Source organism: Apteryx rowi, unplaced genomic scaffold (assembly GCF_003343035.1).
Source record: "Apteryx rowi isolate R43461 unplaced genomic scaffold, aptRow1 scaffold_276, whole genome shotgun sequence".
Lineage (NCBI taxonomy): Eukaryota > Metazoa > Chordata > Aves > Apterygiformes > Apterygidae > Apteryx > Apteryx rowi.
Window position 1 is genome coordinate 493,329 of NW_020449152.1, and position 18,765 is coordinate 512,093.

The 18,765-nt window shown below is 36.7% G+C and overlaps 1 protein-coding gene across 4 annotated transcripts in view; it reads left to right on the forward strand.

Annotated features, from left to right (window-relative positions):
• AVL9 (AVL9 cell migration associated) overlaps window positions 1-18,765 on the forward strand; it is a 45,443-nt gene that overhangs the window by 13,915 nt on the left and 12,763 nt on the right. For 2 of the 4 annotated variants that reach the window (XM_026068580.1, XM_026068578.1), the window contains exons 2-10: window positions 4,752-4,872; window positions 7,232-7,329; window positions 9,057-9,128; window positions 9,949-10,038; window positions 10,416-10,482; window positions 11,196-11,236; window positions 12,343-12,381; window positions 15,640-15,709; window positions 16,303-16,850. In XM_026068580.1, coding sequence (XP_025924365.1) covers window positions 4,752-4,872; window positions 7,232-7,329; window positions 9,057-9,128; window positions 9,949-10,038; window positions 10,416-10,482; window positions 11,196-11,236; window positions 12,343-12,381; window positions 15,640-15,709; window positions 16,303-16,850 — 1,146 coding nt within the window. Of the gene's footprint in view, window positions 1-4,751; window positions 4,873-7,231; window positions 7,330-9,056; window positions 9,129-9,948; window positions 10,039-10,415; window positions 10,483-11,195; window positions 11,237-12,342; window positions 12,382-15,639; window positions 15,710-16,302; window positions 16,851-18,765 lie in introns of those variants that run through there. The other 2 variants (XM_026068579.1, XM_026068581.1) reach the window with 2 other exon arrangements.

An 18,765-nucleotide genomic window follows, 5' to 3' on the forward strand; every position in this document is an offset into this window, starting at 1 on the left:
TAAAGTTCATTGAAAATCAATGGGGGGACTACCTATCTGATGTTCAGATGTTAGTTTAGATGGACATGTATTTTGTGCACATTCCTTTATCAAATCTTTATGAATACTTCTCTCTCTCTTTCTCTTTCTTTTTTTTTTTTTTTTTATAGTAACTATATAGTCCTAGTCAGTTCCTAATTGTTGGAACTGAAATAAATTTTTCTGTCTGCACTCATCTTTTCTTACCATGGTTTAGTTTGGTAAACTTACTCTGGCTAGGAAATCCTTTTAAATAGGAGGAACAAAAACAGATTGCCTACATGGTTTTATTTTTTTTGTTTGTTTTCATTCCCCAAATGAGACAGTACTGTGTATCAGTACTTACTTTGGGTCCAAACTGTTGGGCAGATGCCAATTCCTGTTAGATTCAGTAAGAATTGCTTACAAAAGGTTAGTTAACATAACCAAATTATAGGTAAAATAAAAATGTCAATTTGAAAAATTCAGCTGTAGTTCAGTTTAGGGGGAGGGTTTTGTATTTTGTTTGAACTTGGTAATCAGTAAGAATTACCACACTCTGTGCACTGAAGAGCACCATTATTTTTCTTCATTAAATCACAACATAGTACTTTGTATTGATTTTTAGTTCTGCAGTTCAGCAGCAGCCTATATACAGATCAAGGAAATATGAACTGGCAGAAAATGTTGCCATCAAAAAACACCCTTGACAGGCATGATAGTATTTCCAGCTTTAATGAAGGTCCCTGACACTTGGAAGAATAAGAAATGAGTGGAAAAAGTGGTTCATGTTATATAGGTTCTTCTGAAGTCTCTGAGGATTTTGACTTTTAATATGAATTCATTTTGTTGAGGAGTTCTCTTTAATTCACTTGAGGGGGGGAAAAAAATAACTGCAAAATCTGCTCAGACAATCAACCAAGAAAACTTGCATTTATTTCTTTGTTCATATTGACTATCTAGCTTTATTAACAAATTCTTTCTCATATTTGCAGGCATTCTTTTTGAATAGTTATATGTGTTAATGACGAACAGGGTAATTGAAGTGCCTGCTAATGTATGCACATACGCATAGATTTATACAAAAGTGCACTGTTGTACTTAAATAAAAATCAAGCTTTCTATTCTTCTTTCTTCTTTACATAAAGAGAGAGAAGAACCAAGGGAGAGGTCCCCCATGGTTGTTCTTGGGTTTAAAGTAGAAGATGAGAAAAAAGAACTATTTTGTTTTTTGGGGTATTAGTCTTCACTAGGAAAACTATACTGCACAATTTACACGTGCAGGCCGAGAAAAGAATTTTATTGAGGCTCCTCTTGTTTAAAAATTTGGAAATGATACAATTGAGATTCTCTCTACCTCACTCGCTATCACTTTTGTATGTGTGCATGCCTTAATTTCAAGGTCTTATTAAGACAGGGGCAAGTAACATTATGACAGTGTTGTGTAACTAACTTGAGACAAGAACTGCTTTTTTTAAAGACTGTTTGGTGTTACTGTAATACTTAAGTGTTAAAAGCATGGGTTTTGTAGCAAAAGTTTCCTCACTGCAATTGAAGCCATTGTGCAAACTGAGCTGTAGATGTTGAGCAGGATGTTTAGAAGATGAGGAACAGTTAGGGTGAGATTCATCCGCATTACTTCAGTCATCTGTAAATTAGACTTCAAAGCCTAAGCTAGCTTTCTCTAGAGATGATGGGAAGACATAGATCAGATGAATCACCCTCTGGAGATGTCTGTTTTCTCTGACTGTGCAGAATGCCTCAGAAAAGTGGCTCTGAGATCCTGCTTTTCAATATGTAGTCAGATGAGATGAATCCCCCCTGTGGTGACTACTTGAAAAAAGTTTGATGCAACTGCTTTGAAATAAAATCACAGGAAACTCTCAAGCTGGAGGCAGGGGTAGAATAAAGTTCTCCAGGGCATTGCATGCTGCCTTTGCTGTTAAATTGTCCTTTTTCTTCCTATAGCAGCCTGCCTCTTTGCTATTTCCACCCTTTTCAGCCTCTGTAATATGAGATGGTACCTGTGCAAACAGCAGTCCGTTAACCTACACAAATGTGATTCCTTCTTAGAAACTAAGGTATTCTGCATGGATCCCTTTCAGAAGGGAGAGGAATAGTATGTCATCATGTAAATTGGGACTATTGTAACATATACAGATAAAATAGATTAATTAAGGCCACTTAAGCAATCTTAATTCTGTTTTTCTAAGTTTTGTGATCCTCCCTCATCTATACGTGCATACACACACATGCATACAGAAATTCATATATTAAAATATATCTTTTTGGAAGAAAGAGTCTGATATAAAACATGATTATCATTGGTGCCATTAATGCCTGTTCAGTTTGATGAATTTGAAACCGTAAGAGCCTACAGAAATCCCTATTGTTGGGAGTTGCTGGTAGCAGCTGAAGTGCTGACAGCAAATTGGGGGCTGGAGCAAGGTGGGGGTAGTAGTTTTTCAGCAAGTTCCATACTGGCAAAAGAACATAGGAGCCAGGTCTCTCAGCTTTATTCTGGACTTTAAAAATGAGTATTCCTCAGCGAATGCATGCTTTTTGTATAGCTTAGTTCATTCCGCCCTTCTTCTTCCCTCTAGATGTATCTTTATATATCTTTTCATTTCTCTTAATTCATTATTTTGATTGGAATGTGAAATAAACATTGCCGTTCCATAAGTATATGAAAGTGCTGATGCCTTAGATTCTTATTTACGGTATTTGCCTGTTAAAAATAATGCTTTGGAAGGTATTCATTGGAATTTAACATCTAGGAGTCACAGGGTGTCCTCTGTATTTGATGAAAAGAAGCTACTGCAGGGCCTGAATCAGAACCCCTCTCCATTGACTGTGTATTGAAATAAAATATCTGCTTCAGGAAGTTAGTGTAGATGCTCCTTGTAAGTGTATATGTTCTTAAAATATAGGACCTCTGCTTTATTTATTGCTGAGGTCACTCGTGTTGCAAAGAGGATAGCACTGCCTAATCCAGTAATAATTTTGGTAATGGTATTTTCAGCCAGCAAGTCTGAATCTGTGGACAGTATCAAATTGTATGGTATAATCATCTCGGTTGCAAATGCTTACATTAAACTTCTAATGGCTTAATGTTTTCACAGTCTGTAATGTGGAAAGTGTGTCATGGGATTCTCAGGAATTATGCATGTACTGAATGGCAGGCCATGCCTCTGCTCCTTGAATATGCTACACTTTCACTGTTTGTCACATTTGGAAGTCAAATGTTCTTCTAGTTAGCTTAATGGCATATGTTGTTTAAAATGCTGTATGCATTCTTAAAGATAACTAACTACAAGTAAAAGCCTGGATTTCTTCCCTCCTTCCCCCACCGAGCTAATCCTTTTACTATTGTGTGGTTTGTTCTGTTTTTTCCTCTCTCCCCTTTCCCCCTTTCCTTCCTTGCTAAATTGTTCTTTGTGGCTTACTTATGTTCGGTTCAGGAATTTGGTCATTCACTAGATCTTTATTCGTTTTTTGTGGATACCTTCAGGATCTCTTTGCACACAAGTATATGGAATACAGTATGAGGAATAAGAAAATTTGATACAGCAAGTCACAAGGCTGTTTTTTTTTTTGGTTGGCTTCTTGTTTTGTTTTGTTTTGTTTTTTTGAAGTTGGCAACAATTGGAGAAAGAGTGACACTGTGTGGTAAGGTGAAGAATTTCAGTTTTGTTTTCTTGATCTCCTCCCCTTTTATTTTATCTTCCGTACAATGGTAAGATTATTTTTTGTGTGATTACTTTGTTATGTTTTTGTATTTTTCATAGGTTATTAATTTCTGATTATGCATTTGACAGCTGACTAATTTATGACTAAGCATTTTCTAAGAGAAGTTGCAATATCCTTTAACGGTTTCTTTTACTGATAAAGAAACCTGTGTTTAGGTTTTGTTCAATATTTCAAGGAATGCATATCTAGAAAAAAAGACTTGGTGAAAGTGGCTGGAGACTCAGATAGGTCTCCATAGGGAAAAAAAAGTGAACAGATAACACCGTTAAGATGCTGATCATGAACAGCTGTGGTAGGCATGTATTACAGTGCAAAGTGTAGAGAGATTACCCTTATTACTTGGAAAAAGAGGTTAATGGAAAATAAATTAGAGGTGAAATCAAAAGGCAGGATTTCTTGGGAAAAGAAAAAGGAGGTACTTTTAGTCACTGTATAAAACAGATTTCATCATTGAAGCTTAATTTCATCATTGAACAGCTTAATACTTAAAAGCAGTATTTTGATGTTTGTGTAGCTTCTGAGACTAATCAATGTTTGGTAGTGTGAAATATAAAGGCCTGCATGAGTTAGGACTGCCTAATCATGAGCACTTGAGGGGATTTGAAGCCAAATCCAGTTTTAGGATGTCTGTGCCCTAGCACTAGCCCCTGCTGACATTGCAGATGCAGTGGCATGCTGCTGGCTATGCACGTGCAGGGGAGAAGGTATTCAACTGCTAGGGCAATGCTTGCTGCTTGAAAATCTATTTCATATTTCCTTTGAGAAAATGGTACCAGGCTGGATAGAAGCACAATGGAAGCTAAATCTGCCCGGGGCGCTCAGAGCACAGAGAAGTCAGTCCATGAATGCTTTGGAGGAAGAGACAAGAAATGCTAGCAGAAAGAAAAAATCATCTTTCATGCTTCTGCTAAAGAAAGACTGCTAGGCTGGATCACAGAGACTTGCTTGTTTGGTAGCAGTAATCTGTTTTCTCTCTGCCTCCCCCCGCCCCCCTTTTTTTTCAGGTTGAATTTTCCTATCCGCCCCTAATGCCTGGAGAAGGACATGACAGCCACAGCTTACCAGAAGAATGGAAATACTTGCCATTTCTTGCTTTACCAGATGGCGCTCACAACTATCAAGAAGGTAAGAAACCAGAGAGGAAAGTGGCACGTACTAGTGTTTCCTTCATGCCTCTAATGTACCCAAGAGAAAAGTCCTAATATCTGATCAACCATTATTTTCACTATTAGATTTCTTATACTTTGCATTTTTGTATAACCTGCAAAATACACTGATAACAATACATTGCCTCAAAGTTTAAAGTGAAACTATATCATAAAAGTTCGTCTCCTCCATCAAGAAATCAGAGGTCAATAAAAGTTCAGTTTAAAGGTTGTGTATCACTTGTGTATACTCTTAACACAAAACAAGGACACCAGCTATCTCAAAAAATATTTGAAGGGAGAAGAACCTCTTAAGTAAAACCTAGTGCAGTTCTGAGGTAAGGGGAAAATGAGATTCTAGCATTCAGCTCTGTAACGTACATACTGATTATAATATCTGTTCCCACACTACCTTAGTGATTATTGGAATGACCTACAAGGACCTACAGAGCTCCCATTCCAAGTCTGCAGAATGGCATATGTTGAACACAAGTGAATATAAAGGGCAGGAAGAGGAGCTCTAGTGTATTGGTCTGCAGAATGGAAAGACAGAAGGATTCTTTTGCCTTGTGGTTACTAGTAAGATCATTGCCGAAGCCCGGTGTTCTTAGTAAATTATCACAATGGATGATAATGGCCTTAAGGATTCTTGAGGAAAAAGGAGATAAAGGAGACTGGAGCTTTTATTTGAGGAGTTTTGTCTTTCTTATGCTTTCTTCTCGAAGACCGACTTCCCTCCCCCTGGAAACTAAGAATTGTACAATTCTGAGATCTGGGTTCAGAATTTAAAATTGCTTGTCCCAAGCCAAAGTAGTGTAAGTACTGTTCACTCCAAAATGAATAGTTAAAAATACCTGATGGCTTACAGCTACTGTTATTGGAAATATTTTTAATTTATTTCTTTGTATTTGATAGCAGTTCAGTTCATCATAACTGCACATGCAAATAAATATGCTATTATTTCATCAGTTTTTCTGCACAGCAGTGAAGAGAGAAACCACTTAAAAGAGCAAAATATCAAAAAGACCTTTAATGCTACTTTTAATAAGGGTTTTTAACTTTATGTACTCAGTTTTCTAATCCTTCAACTTCCAGAGATTCATTTGGAAGTGAAGGTATTCATATCAAAATAATCCCTTTCCTAGCAGCAGTAAGAGTCACTCTGACTCTGTGCTTGGTCATGATTTTGTTCCATTTCTGCATCCTTAAATCTCCCATGAGCAATAGGATACATTCAAAGCTAGGAAATTAGAGGCCGTCTTGCTTGCCTGCTTCCTCTTGGTTCAGTACTGTGTTAGTTAATACTGAATTTCTGGCAGTTTTATTGCCGCAGTAAAAGGTTATTAATGTGGTGGGGGGTTTTGTTTGTTTTTTTGGGGGGGGTAAGAAAAAAAACTGACATGGCAACAAAACTGATGTAAATCTTTGTTTTATAGGGAGGAATAAACATGAGCTTGGAATTGGCAAATGCACTTCAGATAATTATTTTATCTACTATAACTTTTAGTTGTGTATTTACTTTAGAGTTTATAACCAGTTTCCACTGAAGGAGTTATATTTTGCAAAGAAGATGATTTGATATGGGAAATGCTCTTAAAGGTTTACTAAAACCCTATGTGATCTCTGTAATAGAGTTAAACTTGTTCAAGGGAATAAATTTTGTTACATATAATCCCTCTCTTAGTCGGACCCAATACATACGGTCTTTCATGTCACACTTGCACAGAGAGAATAACCTTCTTATGTTAGACTTGGGCTCCCAAGTCCTTTTTGCTAGAGTAGTAGTGTTGTGCATGGATAGCCACCTTGGCAGTGGTAGCAGGAGCTCTAAGCTTTCAGGCTGTGTATTTCCTCCTTGAATTTTTCATACCTTCATTGCATTTACCTTCTTAGTGGCACTGCACTGCTACTGTACACCCAGCCTCACCAGTTCTGTAAGACTAGCCTTACGGTGCCTTGTCTCTGCTCCTTCACAGCAAGCCAGAAGTGCAGCGTACCTGTGGGTTTCAAAGATGCCTCTCTGCTGACAAGAGCTGCTCCTCAGCATCTGCCAGTGGACTCACAGGAGTTTGGTCAGGCTAAAACTCAGACTGCTGTCAGAATATCCGTATTGGTGCAGCTAGAGCTACTTCCCCAAGGCACCTCAAAGTTTGGAAACTCTAGTTTTAGAGCAAGCGTAGATTACTAGAGGACTCTTGTTTTAGCACAAATTTTAGCACTCAAAAAAGTACCCAGCATTTTCAGCAGTAAACCTTTCATAAGTAAGTGGTGCTGAAAATAAAAATACTGAACACTTCCCTTTGTTAGTGACTTACAAAGTATTCTTTTCTTCTTCATAGATACAGTGTTTTTCCACTTGCCACCAAGATGTGGGGATCGAACCACAGTATATGGTGTCTCTTGCTATAGGCAGATTGAAGCCAAGGTAACTTTAAAGGTTGTAAATTATATTGATGAATTGATAGGCTTGATGTGCGAATGACTCTGAAATTCAGTGGCTTGTGTTACACCAATATTCAGCCAGCAGGATCAGAATTGTCATCTCACCTTAAAAATCCATGGAAACCTGCACAGTAGATAGCTACAGAACTTGAGAACTATTTATTTCCCTATGTCAGCAGACATATTGTATTCCTTGTCAATTGCCTTGAAAATTTCAAAATATGTTTTGGTTCTTGACAGCTAATCCAGACATCAGCCCCAAGTAGCAAAACTTAAGCTGACAATCTGTCAAGCTGCAAGACCTGTTGCCAGAAAGTAGGTTTTTTGGGTGGAAGCAATTTAAATTTCTCCATTGTGTGTCTGAAGATTTTTTTAGAGTATTTCCTAGGATCTGACCATACGAATGCTGTGATGTTTCTTTTCACATACCTCCTTTGCCAAAAGTACATTTGTGAAGTGGACCAGAATCTTCCCATTCGCTATATGTAGCTATATAGCTGCTTACAGGTACTGACCTCTTCCCAATAAAGCTGAAAAATTGGGAGGAGAGATACACTGTATATGTGATCACACTTTGAGGAAACTATGTACTTGATGTGCTAGAATGTGTCCAGATTTCAAAAGTAGCAGTGATAGTATCACTTATGCAACTCTAATTAAAAAGTTTTTACAGTTTTCTTTAAAAATATGCGCTTTCCAGTGAAATGCCAAGAATCTAAAATGCCAGGTAGCTTAGAGTTCTAGATGAGTCATAATTTGCATCTTCCAAATGTATGTACTCTGTTTTAGTCTTAACCATACCTTGATTATACTTCAAGTTTCTGTTTATGCTATGGGAAGAAATTTTACAAATGCAGATTTTAATTCCATTTCTTGTGTTGATTTTGGTTTGCTCACTGTTTGTAGACAATCTTCACTGTATTCTGTGATTAAAGTTGTGTTGTATTTAACTATACAATTGTTTTAACTTGGTTTCATTGCACTCTTGATTCCAGTTTATGCTGTTTACTAACCAATTAAGAAGATAAATAGATTTTTAAATTGAACAGTTTGCAACAAGTAGAATATAAAACAATGTGTGTTTTATATAACAACTCCAGCGCTCTTCCCATCTGCCTTTTTGATGTGTGGGCTGCAATCCACACACTTGCTGTTTTGTACAGTTAAGTGAATCACTGTATTTGTGTCCCCACCTATTCTAGCTTTGCTGTTAAGTGCTAGGACCATTTGGTCTGGCTGAGAAAGTAGTTGCTTGTGCAGATGATACTTCTATTTTATAGATGGCTCAAAGAAAATCCTTGAGTATAAAGCAAACTAACTATTGCCAGGCAAAGGTTTTTCAGCCTGGTCCATTTGCACAAATAGTGTTAGAGAAGTGTGATGTGTTGAGACTTCTTTTCTTCTGCTACCTTACCCTGAGTTAAAAATGCCATTGTCTTTTACTTGTACTAATGTCTTTTAAACGGTCCTGTGCATATCATCACAGCTGTATTTGGATCTTTGCTTGTGAGCAGTGAGATGAGAGCACAACTGTGACAAATCAGTGTTATGGCCATTTGTACTAGATAAGGGCATACTGTTACATGGTTTGGATATTCCACTATTGAAGGCAGTCAGTCCTAGGATTTTATTTAAATAGGGGTATGTGACAACTAGATCCTTGAAAGAATTCTTTTTGAAACTGTGCGTGGCTAAAAATACTGTAATACTTTTATTTCTTAGGCACTAAAAGTACGGCAAGCAGACATCACCCGAGAAACAGTACAGAAAAGTGTCTGTGTTCTCAGTCAGCTGGTAAGAATGTTTGTTTAACTCCCAAAACACTTCCATGAACAAATTAAAATGGTTTGTTTTCCATATTCTTATTTGGAAACTTTTGGCTCTGACTATTTCTTTTTTTTAAATCATTGTAAAGGATAACAAAATGAACACTGGAGTGAAAATGAATTAGAAAGCCATGGCATTTGAGTGTGCTGCCTTGAACTGGTATCTCCTTATAAGAATAACTGTAAAACTGTCTGCCTGTTGTCAGGAACTGGGATATCTGTTTGTGCTTTTGATAGTTCTTAAGTACTAATTCTTAAGTTCTTTATTTCATGTAGTAGGATTTGGGGTTTTGGTCATTGTAATAACTAATTATCAAAAAAAAATGGAGAAAGTAGCCATTGACAACTGTCAAAGAGATTTTAAGATAGTCACATACACAGCATACTCTGTTTTCAGGGGACATGTTGTATATATACCTATTTAGTAACAGCTACCAATTGCCAGGCAGGTAAAAGAACTTTCAGTGCTTGAAGCTGAATTAAGAACTGTTACTGCAGGTGTATGAGCAGTGTTAAGCAGGAAAGTACTTTTCCAGAAAGATGTTCAGTGATGGTGTGGTATGTACAAATGGAAAGAAAGAAGAAAGAATTATTATCATTTAAAATGAGCACAGAAGACAAGACGCTGCAAGTTGGCAGTCAAGAGTTTTTGCCCCTGAAAATGGACTGTACCTCTAATAATATGTCTCTATTGCAAGATAAGAATGGGAGAAGACTGAAGTTTAAAACGGGTTATTAAATAAGTTTTCTTCACTTGCTTGCTTTTCTATTTGTTTCTTTCTTTCAAGCCTTTGTATGGGTTACTTCAGGCAAAGCTGCAACTCATTACACATGCGTATTTTGAAGAAAAAGACTTCTCACAAATTTCAATTCTAAAGGTAAAGTTTAAACCATATTCATACAGAACAAAGCCTTCAGTGTATGCCTAAAGGTTTTAATGTTTTTAATGAGTGATTTGCTTAGATACTCCATTTTCATAGGTGATTCTGCTATTCAACTCAAGTAATAAATTACAAGAACTAAATGAACTACCCAAATCTGACAGAGGGTCAGCTTTCTGATTTGTAATGAAATGCACATTGATTATCATGCTCATTCTTGCATCTCCATTGACTCCCATAGTAAAACTTGCTTTTCTTCCTGAAATAAGCTCTTGAAATCCTTGAAATAAGCCATTTTTATTTACTCTGAATTTTGTGTGACCATATGCCATTAATGCATTCTGGGTTTTTTGTTTTTGTTCCAACTCTTACAGGAACTCTATGAGCATATGAATAGCTCTTTGGGAGGAACTCTGCTGGAAGGGTCACAAGTTTGTCTTGGTAAGTGACATTTTTGTACAAGCAGCAGAGATAATGTTATGCTAACCAGCACATTTGCTTTTTGAGCTAATTTGCTTCTGTGCATTAACAAATTAAGCACCAGAGGTTTATGTGCCTGTACAGTATTCTATTATGCTTTCCTTCCTTAATGGATTTAAATAAATGTCAAATAAATGCTATGTTCCTTCCATGATAGCACTTAGTTATAGGTTGAAAGTTATGATGCATCTAGGCTTGATGGCTTGACAAGTGAGTGCTCAGCTGCTTTTGGGAAACAGTGCTTTCTTAATTTTTAGGTAAAACGATTTGTTGGTATGGGGTGTGCAGCCTTTCATGTACCTATTATTTGGGAAATCTTCCATATGATTCTAGCTTTTCCCTGTGTTTTCTGAATGCATAGTGTAGGATTTAATTCAGTGTTTCCATAATGCTGTATTGCAGCCAACAGGAGTAACAGAGTGTGATTACTCACATTATTGCTGTCTCCATTGTAGCTTTAACTATTACTTCTACTCTAAAGGAAGAGAATTTGGTATGAGTTCTCCTAACAAAATAACTAGATTCACATAGAGTGCATAGTTTAATTGCTACTTGGATTTATTTTTTTTGTTTTTTTTCTTCCCCCCTCTCCTGAAGAAAAATGGTGACAAAAAGTAAGTTGGAATCTCTACTAGCTATTAATTGGAATAATGGCTTTCTTTTTGGTATCTCAGGTCTATCTCCTCGGGATCTTGTTCTTCATTTTAGACACAAGGTATGCTTTCTCTGCTATATTATAATTATGAAGTACAGCACTATGATGCCTTGCACAAATTTTGTGGAGTAAAATGCTTTGTGAGCAACTGAAAAATAAACACATGTGCTAGGAGTGAAGCTCTTTCCTTAGGACTTCTGGTTACAGACTTCTGATTTCCCTTCCCCTTCTGTGTACACACCTTCAGTAAAGGTTTGTTCCAGACAAAAAAGTTTTGTCTGCTTTCTGGTTTCCCTGGAGACTTCTAGGTTTTTGTGACATTTCTTGAATCACGTCCCAAAGTGCAAATTGTGTCTCTATTTCCTGCTCCTTGTCAGATGAACTTGATAGAAGAATGTTGCTAATGTCCTGGCACGCACAACTTACCCCTTTTCCCCGTATCTTGTAACTTTTGCAGCCCCTGCAATCATAGAACATGAGGGATCTTGCTTCCCTCCTTTTTCTTGATGACTGTTGAAATGCAGAGTGTATCCTAAGCGAAGTTACAAATAACCTTTAGAATCTTTTTTTTATTAACTGAGAGGCATCAAGGAAATTAAATTGAGAAACCGGGATGTATTTGCATGTGCACAGTAGATATTTGGGGGAGGGTAGAAATAATTTTTGTTTCACTTCAAACATCCTGGTTATGCCCTAGAAGCATCTGTCCGTTTTCTTTGAGTACAAAGAAAGTCTGGAAGCCATCTCTGATCTAGGTATCTCATTAATAGATGTCTAAAATTAGGTGAGGTGAGTGCTATTCTTGGTGTTCTGCTGAATTCATTTATGTGTTTCTGTGGAGGAGCTCTTCTGTGCTTATGCAGTTTACTGTTTTTTGAAACTGGAGTGATAGAATATGTTCTTACTCATCAATAAGCCTTGTATGATTCAAAGTATGCAATTCCTGTTTGTGCAGTTCATTCTTTGTGCATCTCGGATGCTATTTTTAAAGAATGGTCAGGTGGAGAAAGGATATCAGGACACTAGTTTCTGTTGGCTGAATGTATTTAACCGTTTAGCCAATAAAATCAATAATCAGTATTAAATTTTGAATAAGACAAAGTTTGTACAGTATTTCTGATAAATGGCAATGGCTCACTCATGTTTTTCTTTTCTGTATTTTTCAGGTCTTGATCCTTTTTAAATTGATTCTTCTAGAGAAAAAGGTAACATTTTGTTGGCCAAGGCAGAGAATTGAAATAGAAGTGTAATTGTTACACATCTTCATATGAAAGATAACTAAAATATACCAGTGAAAAATAAGAATTATATTTAAAGTACTTTTGTATGCATGTATACATTTGGAAACTATGCTCTAACTGTTTGTTAACATAAATTTGTTCTCATCTCTTCTATACATACTCTGCCTTATTAATATTTGTCCCAGCGAAAGTTAAGTAAAATGTGTTTAAATGAGCGGAGAAACATGATGTATTATAAGAAGACAGGAGTGGATACACATAATGCAAACAGTTGCTTGTGTGAAGGAATGGGTAGGAAATGTGGGTACCTTAAAAAGGAGCCTATGACTGTACAGGGTCCAGTTAACTCCAACTTTTGATTTAAGCATTACATAAGCATACCAAGGAAAACTAGTGCTAGGAACCTCTTTCAAACCTGAATTACATAGACAGCTAGAGGAGACAATGTAAAAGGTTGTCTTTTTTTTTTTTTTTTGCCTTGTTCTTTAAATTTTTGTTTAAACATTGCTTTCAGTACTTCAAATTTCACTGTTTCTTTAGTGAACCTGCTCTGTTAAAAGCCAGCTTCTTCAGAGTGGTGAGAAGGAACATCTGAATTTTCCCATTGGCTACAACTGGAAAGTCAGTAGGACTTGACCTATAAAATATCAAAACAGCTTTCTGAAGTCTGTATCTAAGGCTTAGGTACCTTTTGTGAGACAGTAAATACACCCTGTTATAGATGTACTTGGACGACTTCACTAAAGCTTCTGCACTTGTCACCTAATTCTGTGTGCTAGATATACCTTGATAGTTATAAGTATTTCTTGAAGAGAATAAATTTAATTTCTGCATTAAAGATGCATGTGTTAAAGCTGCTATATTATTTAAGGCTATGCAGAAAGTATACTTGAGAAAATACACTTATTACACAGTGGCAGTGCACATGTAGAAATGAATGTAATCAAGACTTGATTGGTAAGGTTTTTTGCCAAAATCACTGAATACATTTTGAAATTCTACAGAAAGTTTTTTTTTTTTTGTATAACATCTCTATTGATCTATTTAAAAACTTATAATGTTAGCATTCTGTCACGGTAGTTCAGCACTTGGGCATATGTAAACAAAATACTTAACTGAGCTACGATTCTCTTCTGAAGCTGCACAAACCACAAGACATAAATGCACAGGAAGAGTGGAGAGAAGCTTTCCCAAGCATGTTCATATGACTCAGGCATATGAATCTGGTTTGAAAATAACTGGATGCTTATTGAATAAACCTGAGTGTTTTTTTTTTGTTTTTGGGTTTTTTTTTTCTAAGCCATAACAGGAAGAGAACACTTGCAATTTCAATAGGAAGWGTTTGGTTTCCTGGTACTGCCTGTTTTCTGACAGATGTTAAGGTTCCAGAATAACTCTGGGAAATCTGTATGTTCAAAGACTTTTAAAGCAAGAAACTGCTAGTAATGCCAATTTTCCTTGAGCAGAAAAGTGCCTGAATGTCACAGATGGATTTTCTTTAATCCCTAGCAATTTGGTTAATGCCTTTCCACAGGCTAAAGGACCCCCCCCCCAGCTGCTATTAAGCTGCGAGACTACTTCCAGATGGCAATCATTTGACTTTCTGCTGCCAGGACCACCCAATTTGCTAATGTAAATGTTGTAGACCTTATAACAGGATAGGGAGGGCTAAAGAAATGTGCACCCACACAGATGGAAAGATGGCAGAGGCACTCAATAGAAAAAACGTATAGAAAAGTGATCAGCTTAAGTATGCAGTACACCCAACCAAAAAAGCAAATATAGGTAAACTTCTTGAAAAGGAGATACTTTATAAACTTGTTTACTTCTTTAGACTTAAAAGTAAATTCAGCTAGGAATACATGATACCTGAGAATCCTAAACTGAAAGGGATGTCGTGGGGTTTCTGCTGTAGTTCCATGCTATTACATCATGTATCTTTCATTAACTTATTGACCAGCTTCTCAAAAGCCAGACTTTTTATTCCCATTGGTGTCAGTGGAAATTACTCTGTTCAGATAAACTGCCTGTTCTTCTCATCATGCTATAGGTTTTTTCTGCTACTGTTGCAATTCATCTTTCTTGAACGTAGAAAAACAAATTGTACAAGGCACTATACATGGTGTACTCTGTTTCCAGCTGAGATACCATTAAACATCACGTGATATGTTAGGACTGTCTCTTTCTTGGTTCCATCAGGTCAGGGGCTCATAGACTTGAGCATACTGGTGGATCATGAGTTACTTATCATTTACTTCTAACAAGTGACTTTCTAGCTTATAGCAGAAGTCTTTTGTTAATTCTAAGTCCACAAACTTGCACTTTTGAATTTCATTATATACCTATTAACTTGGCCTGCAAAGTCATCACGTTATGTATGGTCATTCTGTATTCCTTTGTATTGCTGACTCCTTGTAGTGCTCATATTTGCCACTAGTATACTACTGCTTTTTTACTGAGGATGTTAAAATGCCATGGTAAAGCAAGTTGTGGGTATGGGGGTTTTTTTTGTTTTTTTTTCCTGAAAGTCTGTCTTGGAGGAACTCCAGTATTTAATATTCCTTGAACCTCRTGCTTCTTCTTTCAGTACTAACCTTTGATATCCCCCTTTTGAATTCCTGAGTAATTTACTAATCCCAGTCTCTCTAATTTCCCATGTTCTGCCCAAAGTGCTTTACTGAAGTCAACGTCAATCATTTTTTCTGTTTCCAGAAAATCAGTTTTTAATCATAGAAAGATATCTCTAGTAAATGCATGCTGCATTTATTCTGTTCTCTATTTATCTGCTTATTATTAATATATTGTTTTCTTTGAAGAGCTATTTTGCATAGGGTTTTTTTCAGAATTCTGGAATGGTGATTATTTGTCCTCTGACTTATAACAGAGACAGACTTTAATGTGTGAAAAATAAGCAATGGTTTATGCAGAGTGACAGGAACAACTTTTGTCTGTCAATCAGTGAGATTTTTTTCCTCCTGAAATTGATCCAGTCAGCATTGGATTGAGCTGTCCAACTGCAAGCAAGTTATATACTTACACACATTTAAATATTTACTTCAAAAAACTGTTGTAAGAGCTTTTGTTGGTGAACAGACATGAAAAGAAAGAAAATGCCTTGGACAGCTTGCATGCATTTTATCTGTCATGTGTAAGCTATTTTTTTTTTTTTTAATTCTCTCCTTCCTACCCCCCCTTCTTTTCTTTTTTCCCTCCTGCCACCAGGTGCTGTTTTACATTTCTCCAGTAAATAGATTGGTGGGAGCTCTAATGACTGTCCTGTCACTCTTTCCTGGTAAGAAGAGATGTTTGGACTTCTTTTTAATATAGTTTCTGTTCATAACTGAGACTGGCTGTACTGTTCCATGTGGAAAGCAACTTATGTGACAGTAGGGTTCTGTCAATATATTGCCTGAAAAATGGGATAACTTGTATGCATGTCTGTGTAGTATGGACACATCTCCTAACACTTATTACTTACAGTATATGCATTATTCTTTGTGTTTAGCCAGAGCTACTGTATCTTCTGTATTATTGCTTGTTGATAACATAGATGGGGCTCCGAATAAGTCATTGGGCATGTATTCTTGCCAAGTTATTACAAACCAAAAATACAGCTCTATTTCCTCTACACATACCCCTCAAAAAAAAAAAAAGGGGGGAGAGGAGGGGAAATACTTGCCTAGATAATTCTTAAATTCTAACTATTCTTCTCAAAGCAAAAGGTTGGGGCAGATTCTCTTGGAAAGAAGGTTTGACTTTCAAAGTAGTGTTCCGAAGTATGTGATTTCTAGTATGCACAGAAGAGCATTTCCTTCATTGTCTTTAACAAAAGTCATTTGAATTTGTATTAAGGTGCTGATATTCATGTGTGATATCACTTTCCAGGTATGATTGAACATGGTCTTACTGACTGCTCACAGTATAGACCAAGAAAGAGTATTTCAGAGGATACTGGCTTGCAGGAAATCACTCCACTGTTAGATGATTATGTTTCTGTGTCTGCTGCTGCTATTTCAAATTCAAACTTGGAAATGGGAAAGGAAGGCAGAAAGATGGCAGGAGACCATTCACTGGAAGGTCAAAAAGCAAATGTGCCTTTTTCCCAGTCACAGAAGACTTGCAATGGAGCTCAGGCCTCCAATGGTACTGTACAGCACTTGAAAGTTCCTTTCCGCACTTCTCCAGAGTCTTCTGAAAGTGATTGGGAGACCTTAGATCCTAGCATTTTGGAGGAGTCTAATTTGAAAGAAGGAGAACGTGAAAATAAAGCATCTGAACAGGCTGAAAATCTACCAAAAAAATGCTTCTGCTCAGAAAGCCTTCCAATCACTGTGCAGCCCCAGGCAAATACAGGACACATGGTGCTTGTTCCAGGATTGATATCTGGATTGGAAGAGGACCAGTATGGTATGCCACTGGCTATTTTTACAAAGGTAAACAGGTTATTTGTGGTACCTGGTAACTCAAAAGACTGCTGTTTTTACAGAAGTGACTAATAATTTTGGTTATCCAGCTCTAAATGACTGTAGGGTACTACAATGTACATGTAAGTACAGCTGTGTTTTTTTCCTAGGCAGATAAAGACACTGAGTGCCTGTCTGAGGGGGGTGTGCATGCATGCACACGTGCCTTCCACTTTGCTGTCATATGTATACTGTCATATGTATACTTGTGTACTGCTTGCAATTCTGTATGATTGTAACCTGTAGACCCACTATGCTCAATGCATGGTAGGTATCAGTAACTACTATTTTCTTTTACTCTGAAGAATTGTTAATCTAATCTATATGGGGCAAGATCAGAGTACTTAAGAAGCATTTAGATACCTTCGTCCTAACTAAGATTCTGCAAACTACTCCTTAGTGGCTACCTAAGCCTAGAGGTAACTTTTCTCCTCTGTCTGTTAACACTTCCTCATTATCTGTGGCTCTTTCTCTGTGCATGGTACTGAGCTGCTGAGCTCTAAGATTACAGAGAAATGTAATTGAACTCCAGGTATTACAGAGTTTCTCTAAGGACCCTAACAGCCATTCTCAGATAATATGTAATACACATTTACTACTTCTGGCTTACCTATAAAAACCAGGGCAGATGCCTCTCTTTAAATACAACTTTGTCAGTGAAAGAAGTGATATAATACTTTGTTTTGTTTTTATGTAATAACCTATTAGATGAGTGCATTTGCCCAGGAAGTGGAAGATTCAGATTCATCCCTTCAACCTGATGAGGTTCATGGTAGTGTCTCTCCCTTTGGAGATGCTTATTTGTATTTCCTTGCAAAACATTGTATTTGACAGTTGTATTTGAGCTTCTCAGAATAACTTTCATTGGCAACAATACATTAGGCACAAATGAGCAGATCAAATGCCATCTGCTCTATATTGCTTTAAGCCGCCACTAGAAATGGCTGTCCAGCAAAGATCTACAGCTTGGTGTTTGTCTTTATGGTCTGTCTTGTCTAAAAAATAGCCTGTAAGTTGTATTTAGTTTAGTTCTATTAAAATACTAGATTGAAGGCAAGGCGCAAATAATTGATAGCGTGTGGGGCTAAGAGTGCAAACTTTGTATGCTGCTAAGCTTGTAAAATGGAAAAGTAAACAATTTTTATGGAAGTTGACAGTTTCTACATGTTTACCTTCTGTTCCACAAAGGCAGTTTTCATTTGAGTTCATCCAATGTAATTAAAAAAGAAAAGGCTTTACACCTCAAAGTTATCAGAAAATGTGATTGCAAGTTAAAATTTAACTGCTTACTGGAAAGTTTAAATCTCTTTTAGAGGTCTCATCTCTGGGTTCTTTTAGGCAATGCTGTAGAAGAATAACAAATCTGACAAATTTGAATGGGATGAGATTTTGCCAGTTGGCAGAATATATCCAAATACACCAGAGCATAATGAAAAATAGGCTGTGATATTTTGTTTCTTTATTACCAGTTCTATAGGATCTAATGCTCATTTAAATTGCACTCTTTAAAAATAAAAAAAAGGGGAGGGGGGAACAGGTTCATAGAAACCAACACAGTTATATTTATGGAGAAATGTGAATTTGGGAACTGACCCTTGATATTTTAAATGGTGAAGTATTTCCAAAATTTGAGTAAAAATTAATTGGACCTTTCTTTGCCAACTTCCTAAGCCTTATTTTTCTGAATATTTTCTATTTTAGGTTGATGATTCTGTTTCAAAGCACCATTGTTCTTTTGACACAGGCTGTTTGTTTTCGGCTGATAAGTGCTTGTCATCTGGAAAGCTATCCCTGTGTTTAATATAACAAAAGGGAAGAGTTGTGCTCCTTTCTTCCATATGTTTCCAATTATCGTGTACTGTGTGATAAAGTACATGTGCTCTTT